This window comes from Homalodisca vitripennis, chromosome 1 (genome assembly GCF_021130785.1).
Source record: "Homalodisca vitripennis isolate AUS2020 chromosome 1, UT_GWSS_2.1, whole genome shotgun sequence".
Classification (NCBI taxonomy): Eukaryota; Metazoa; Arthropoda; class Insecta; order Hemiptera; family Cicadellidae; genus Homalodisca; species Homalodisca vitripennis.
The window spans coordinates 232,966,572-232,973,564 of NC_060207.1; the positions used below are offsets into that span (position 1 = coordinate 232,966,572).

A 6,993-nucleotide genomic window follows, 5' to 3' on the forward strand; every position below is an offset into this window, starting at 1 on the left:
ACCAAGAAAAGTAATGAATAACTATTATAATTTTATTGACTAATATAGATTTTTACCTAGACGATACTGCACTACCAAATCCTGTGACAGAATATAGCATAGTAGAGTCCAGGTGAATGTGCAATGGCTGTGCGTTTTCATTACGGTATCGTTAATCTTCCTTTTAAATTTACATATTTCGTGACGTTGTTTTATTGCTAATTTCCATCACTCAAAATTATAATTTTCCTTAGAATCTTATAAGAAAAGAACTATTTGTAATTTTATGATAACAACAACCTTAGCTGTGTCATGACAACTTTTAAGGAGTTTTATTCCTAGAGAAGATTTTACATTTCTGAAATATTTTTCTACTCATATTTACCTAAATCCAATTTTGGGTAAATGGGAAAATTTGGAACAGGGACTAAAATGTCCACTTCTGTTTCCTAGAAAAGTGTTCCGAGGTCCATCCCTTCATTTTTATCGACCAAAAACTAAACAGAGTGTAATCATACCTTTAACTCACACTGCATATTAAAGAGGGAGGAGCATTAGCATAAGTGTCTGAAGTGCAACTAATCACTAAATAATGTGTATTTTATTAAATGCTGCTTCTCAATTATTTACAAACTAAAGGTGATATCTTTAATGAAGTTATCAACATAGGTTTTAATAATATACTAAGACATTTAGGCAGGGGAACGGTCTTCAGACAACAGATATTAAATCAAACCCCCAGAACTAATAAAGCAAAGCTGAGTAAAATGAGAAGGAGATAACTGAGAGTTACTAACAATTAACTAATTTGTAATTAACGCAGATACATATGTACTGACTGTAATCTTTTTATCAACATCATTTTATATGAAACTATTCTTGAGGTGTATAGGCTTCGCTAAAAAGAGCGAAGAAACATATGTTAAACAAGTGAGTAAGGTGGTAGGAGTTATATCATGATTTCCTGGAGCGCAACCTGTCAGTGATTAGTATAAATTTCATAGTGCTTCTTGAGAGTTTGACTAATATAAATATGTTATCTCTGTTATGCAAATTTTAAAAAGATTTGAGTAATATATGTCATACTTCTAAAAACATCTTTCTTGACACATAATTAAATAAATTAACAAGACTATTAATTTACATTCAGAGGTCGGAGAAATACCAAAATTGAATTTTTCGAAAGGCTGGAGTTTGACAAAACAGTGATTACTGGAACTTCCATAGTGCTAGTTATAATTCTTATATGATTTAAAGCTGTTTTCAAATAAAAACAAAAAGGATAAAACAAACTGAGAGGTTTAGTAATGTACAGATTCACAGTTAGATTGAAGAAGGAGGAGTAATATTATGATTGGAGGGAGTTTAACCGAGCAGTGAATAAAGTGTTGCTTGTCATTTACTTATAGACTGAAGGTGATATCGTTGATGGAATTATCGACATAAATTAAATGAATGACTAAATATTGAAAATAAAACAGAAAACGTCAGAGTATTCTAGAATTCCAAATAGAGTTTCAAAAAGGTAACATACGAATATAAATCAAACGTTTTTTTATTATACAGTAATTAGTATTATATATTGATTGGACTTAATTCAGGATCAAGATTAAAATTCTTTTTCCTACTTGTTATAAATTTTAACTTCTGTATATATAAGTATTATAATACGTTTATACACAAATTTAAAAAAAAAAATAATGATATAAGATGGATAACAACTGCCGTAATGTAGATGTTGAAATGTTTCAATGTTGCTGATTTAGAGTTTTGTTTCCAGACAATTTTTTTGATAAGTATAAGGTTCTGGTGCAAACGATAAAAATCTACAGAGTATTTCAGTATTATTAAAAATCTATTCTTTAACCAATCAAAGTATTTGTTGAAGCTGAGTATCCAGAATCAGTATGGTTTCAGTATGGTAGATAGATTAATTATATAAAAGCACATATTACGTGACGTAAAGTATTAAATATCTAACGGAAGACAAACGTTGTCTAAATCCCTGGTCTCAGAGACATTAATATTCAGGCTGTGGAGTTTACTGCCCCTGAGATCTGTCTGAGCACGGTTCTCAGACAACCTCCCAAAAGACTCTCTTCCAATGTTATTACTCTTCTTCGGGAAGAATATGCTTATTTGTAGTAAATAAAACATTTTAACTCAAGCAGAAACGCATTTTCAGCAACGAATTCCTATTTACTCAGCTGCCACCCTATGTGAGTGCTCCTAGTAAAGTGTAGCAGTATTAGATTAATTTTACTATCGTATTTTACACTTTGGTGGAGATGAGATATGATTCTTTGTTTTGCCATTATTATATAATAAATAATAGATTGTGTGTTTCTAATTGATAGTAATAATAAATCTTTATAAATCTTATATATATATATATATATATATATATATATATATATATATATATGAATGTTTGTCTATGTGTCCTTTATAGAATCGTATACTATTTGACCGATAGTAATGAAAATTTGTATTCATATATATTTTTTACACGGAGAAGGTTTATATGCTATGGCCATTGATGTAACCTACAACCAGGCGGTCCTGCAAAAGGTAATTTTTTAAAGCGCCTGCACACTATAAACTGCGATTACGACACAGTTACGTATATTACGAGTACATAGTCAAAAATTATATGAAGCCGATAAGATCTGTTGTATATTTGTCTTTAAAATAAACATCCGTTTTAATTTAAAGCTTGAGCGCTAGAACACTTAATAATAAAATGCATGTGCCTGCACACCAATATTGTCAAATGAATATAAATCAGTCTTTTATTGATTTGCATTTATGTAGTATAGTTTTACATAAAAATTTACAAAACTTTAGATTAAAGTTGTACAAAATACATTATTATAAAATTCTTATATACAGGGTGAGTCAGAAATATGGTAAAATATTTTAAGACGTGATTCTAGAGCTAAAAATAAGAAAAAAATGTTATATAAAGGTAGGTCCGAAAAACGCTCCATTACTTATTAATGGCTGGCGAAAGGTTTTGCTTTGTTTTCAGTTCACCTGGTGAAATTATGTGATTCTGAAAGGTTTTGTTCTTACTTTTTAACTCAAATAAGATAGATTTATAAAGAAAATCACCTGAAAAATCAAATAAAACCACTCTAGAAGTTGTAATGTGAACAGTTTTTGAGAAAAAAGTATGAAAATTTCCAAAAATCTAATAACAAAAATACCGTCTTAACTGTTTGATGTCGATTAAAATTGTTAAATGACCAATAAACAAATTGTTTTTCCTAATACAGATCGTAAAGAATTTCATTCTGAAAACAACCATAATAAGCAAAGTTAACTAAATGTGTAAAAAAGCTATGTTATTGACTCCTCAGGTATGACACTACACAGCAATGTTTTTGCTGTTTTATAATAAGGAATGAGTATTTGATTGGTAACAGCCGGTAATAATTAATAATTTAAACAACAACTGTTTAAACATTTTTAAATAATAAATAATCAGCAGGGAATTTATTATTAGATGACATATGTCACCTCATTGTTGAACAAAACAACAAACTGTAAATATACTATGTGCTCGTGTTAAGCCGTGTCCACACTATGCCGCGGCTGGCTTTTGGCAATGCCGCGTTGGCAAAGCCAACGCGGCAAACCTAGATTTTGGCTTGTCGTCTACACGTGAGTTGGCATTCAGTCGCAAAATGTCTGACGAGGAGGATGTACTAGTTGCTTTAGGCGCGTTTGTAATTATCAATCACGAAAAATTGCGTAAACGACGGTTTTGGGTGCGTCCAAGCCTTCAAAGTAGAAGAAAATACGGAACTAGTGAGTTGATGAAGGATTTGGTATTGGATGATGAAGACGAATTAAATCTCGAGTACAGATATGGATGTGGTTTCAAAAACTTCTTTCGAATGAAAAGTAGTGACTTTGAAGATCTTCTAAATAAGATAGCTCGTATCATCCAGAAACGAGACACGTCCTTCAGAAGTGCTATTCCTCCACATGAACGCCTTGCAGTTACTCTGCGGTTTTTGGCAACGGGAGACTCTTACCACTCGTTAAGTTACACATTCAAGATTTCAAAGCAAATAATATCAACCATCATCCCGACTGTTTGTGAAGCAATTGTCAGTGTATTACAGGATTACATCAAGGTAAGAAAAAATTTTATATTAGAAAAAACCTTTATTTGGTAGACATGCGTCTCAAGTTCCGAACAAAACACTCTCCATTACAAATGAAACCCTTATTTACTTAGTTTAAAATGAGTATTAAGTTAATTACAATAACAAAAATGAACAAAAGTCTTAACTCAAATTTGAATTTTGAAGAGATGAGGTGTAAAATTCTCTTTTATTTAAATTTGTAAAATTATTATTACAGGTGCATCAATATATTGTCGATAGAGTCATTGTCCGTATGGGTTGATAGCGAGGAGCTTATGACTGAATCTGGAGAGTTTGCCTGTGTGATTCCGTGAAAAGACAGCTGCTCACTACATGGGTTTGGATTGGGACAAGCTGGTGGCATCGGGACAGAAATCGGTTGTTGTACGTAGTTCGGTGTTGGGTAGAATGGCTGTGAGTAACTTCCGCCGATTGGGTTGCCATAGTCGTACTTGCCCATTTCTGCTTCAAACAGAATATTACTAATAAGGTGTTTTGCAATTTTCTGAGCATTTGATGATGGGAGGTCTTTAATACGCAGTCCTACTTGCTCTCCAAAAGATTTGAACTGATCCATACCTTTATGCCGACCTTGGATACTTCTCATAATTGACAGAGCTTCTTCTGTAGCTGTAGTCTTTTTTTTCTTTTGTGGGCCTCCGCCTGGCCGATCAGACTGTTCCTTTGGCAAACTTACACGTTTTCGAGGCGTTTCTCCACTTGGTCCAGCAACTTGGTCCTGGTTGACAGTTTGCGATTGGTTTGCAGTATCTCCATCTTTATTTGTATGCTCGTCCTAAAAAAAAGGAAAAGATTAATGATTGGATAATGAATATTGCTATATTGTTGTCATTTTGTTTCAGATGCCAAAAACAGAAGCAGAGTGGAAAGTTATTTCAAAAGAGTTCAATGATAAGTGGAATTTCCCAAACTGTGTGGGGGCCTTTGATGGGAAGCATATTGAGTTGCAAGCACCTATCCATAGTGGCACAGAATATTTCAACTACAAGGGGTTTTTCAGTATAGTTCTATTTGCGGTGGTAGATGCGCACTACAACTTTATCTACGCAAGTGTTGGTTGTCAAGGAAGAATATCAGACGGAGGTGTGTGTTTAGTCACACAACATTCAGAGATTGTCTGAGGAACAACACAATGCATCTTCCTCCTCCTACTCCTCTTCCTGGAAGAACAGATAAAACACCGTATGTTTTTGTGGCCGATGATGCTTTTCCTTTATCGAAGCACATCATTGAAACCATATCCAGGTATTCAAAAAAAGGACTCTAAAGAAAGAGTGTTCAACTATCGGTTAAGTAGAGCACGTAGAGTTTCTGAGAATGCATTCGGCATAATATCCTCTGTGTACCGCATACTACAAAGACCTATGCTATTAAAACCAGAATGGGCTACGCTGGTGGTGTTGGCAGTACTTTATCTGCACAACTACTTGAGGAAAAGTAATTCCAAATCAGTGTACAACCCCGTGGGAACATTCGACTCTGAGTGCTCAACTACAGGTGAGATCAATCCAGGACATTGGAGACAATCCCCTTCAAATCAAGCTTTGGTCAACATTCCTCGAACTTCAAGAAGAAGCACTGATGAGGCACAAGCCACTAGAAAAGAATTTGCAGACTTCTTCGCTTCCCCGGCTGGAAAATTATCCTTTCAACAAGACAAATAATTAGCCCTAACTATGTAATATGTGTTTGATATGAACGTAAAATATAATTACTAATACTTACTGTGTCAATATATATTTACCTGCGTGATTGTGTCCGTCGTTTCGTTAGGTGTATTTCGATCCTGGAGAAATAGCATGTTGTTATAGCAAAACCATTTACTCTTGTACACATCAGAATTTCCCGCACCAGACTTACTTGAGTCTCTCTCCTTTTTTATTTCACGTAAAAAATGGCACACTAGGTTTTTAATTTTCTTTTCCACTACTGCTTTGTCAACACCAAAAACATCTGCTATTTCTTGAAGAGCATCTTGTTTCTTGTTTCTGTCTTTGTACCCTTTCAAGCGACAGTCCCACAGAACAGGTTTATCACGGTAGAGCTCAATAAGTTGACACACTTTATCGTTCGTCCACTCCATGACTGTACTCGGCACTGTCTCAGCCACAACTGAACCACGTGCATGCCGCGTGAAGCCAACGGTTGGCTCGTCCCCACTACCGGCTCTCACCGGCTTCCTTTGATGGAGACCGACACTAGAGCGATTTTCGTTGGCAAACCATTGGCTCAGCGGCATATGCCAACGGCCACGTCTACATTGCATTGGCTTTGCCAACGCGGCATTGCCAAAAGCCAACCGCGGCATAGTGTGGACACGGCTTTAAGTAATTTAACCAGTTATTTCCATCCATTTTATTAGTGATTTTGTGTTGTGTGTTTAATTTATTAAAAATGGAAGGTAATGTTCATGTGTATTCAAACTCTGAATTAGCAGACATGCATGTTAATGTATGGTTTGGGACGCTGCAAGAGTACTTCAGCAAGACGACTGTATCAAGAGAACTTTCCTAACCGCAGGTATCCAAGCCCAAGATATTTGCCACTATTCATCAACGCCTACCTGAAACAGGTTCTTTGAAGTCTTCGAAGCATAGTAATGCAGGCATCGCCCGATCATGTAATACTGTTTGAATTAGAAGAGTTGGTTCTTAATGAAATTTATGATTATCCTGAAAAGAGCACTAGAGAATTGTTACTACAGTTAAATGTCAGCCTATCTAGTATTCGGAGCATACTACACGAGTACCAGTTACACCCATACCACTTCCAGCATGTCCAAACTTTTTTGCCACAAGACTACGCTCCCCATGTTGTTTTTGTCGATGGCTTCTGT

General features: G+C 34.9%; 1 protein-coding gene across 1 annotated transcript; it reads right to left on the reverse strand.

Moving 5' to 3' along the window:
- Nucleotides 1-4,187: 4,187 nt before the first annotated feature.
- Nucleotides 4,188-6,466, reverse strand: LOC124353145. Its single transcript, XM_046803006.1, has 2 exons — nucleotides 5,902-6,466; nucleotides 4,188-4,932 (listed from the first exon to the last, which is right to left on the reverse strand). Exons 1-2 carry the CDS (start codon nucleotides 6,463-6,465, stop codon nucleotides 4,348-4,350), a joined length of 1,149 nt encoding a protein of 382 aa, XP_046658962.1. The 5' UTR covers nucleotide 6,466; the 3' UTR covers nucleotides 4,188-4,347.
- Between the last annotated feature and the right edge of the window lie 527 nt (nucleotides 6,467-6,993).

What these genes read in the sequence shown, in the direction of transcription:
- LOC124353145 (XM_046803006.1), bottom strand. Translation starts at nt 6,465, where the DNA reads ATGCCGCGGTTGGCTTTTGGCAATGCCGCGTTGGCAAAGCCAATGCAA. An exon ending in CGACGGACACAATCACGCAG is followed by an intron (nt 4,933 to 5,901) that starts GTAAATATATAT and finishes CCTTTTTTTTAG; the next exon opens with GACGAGCATACAAATAAAGA.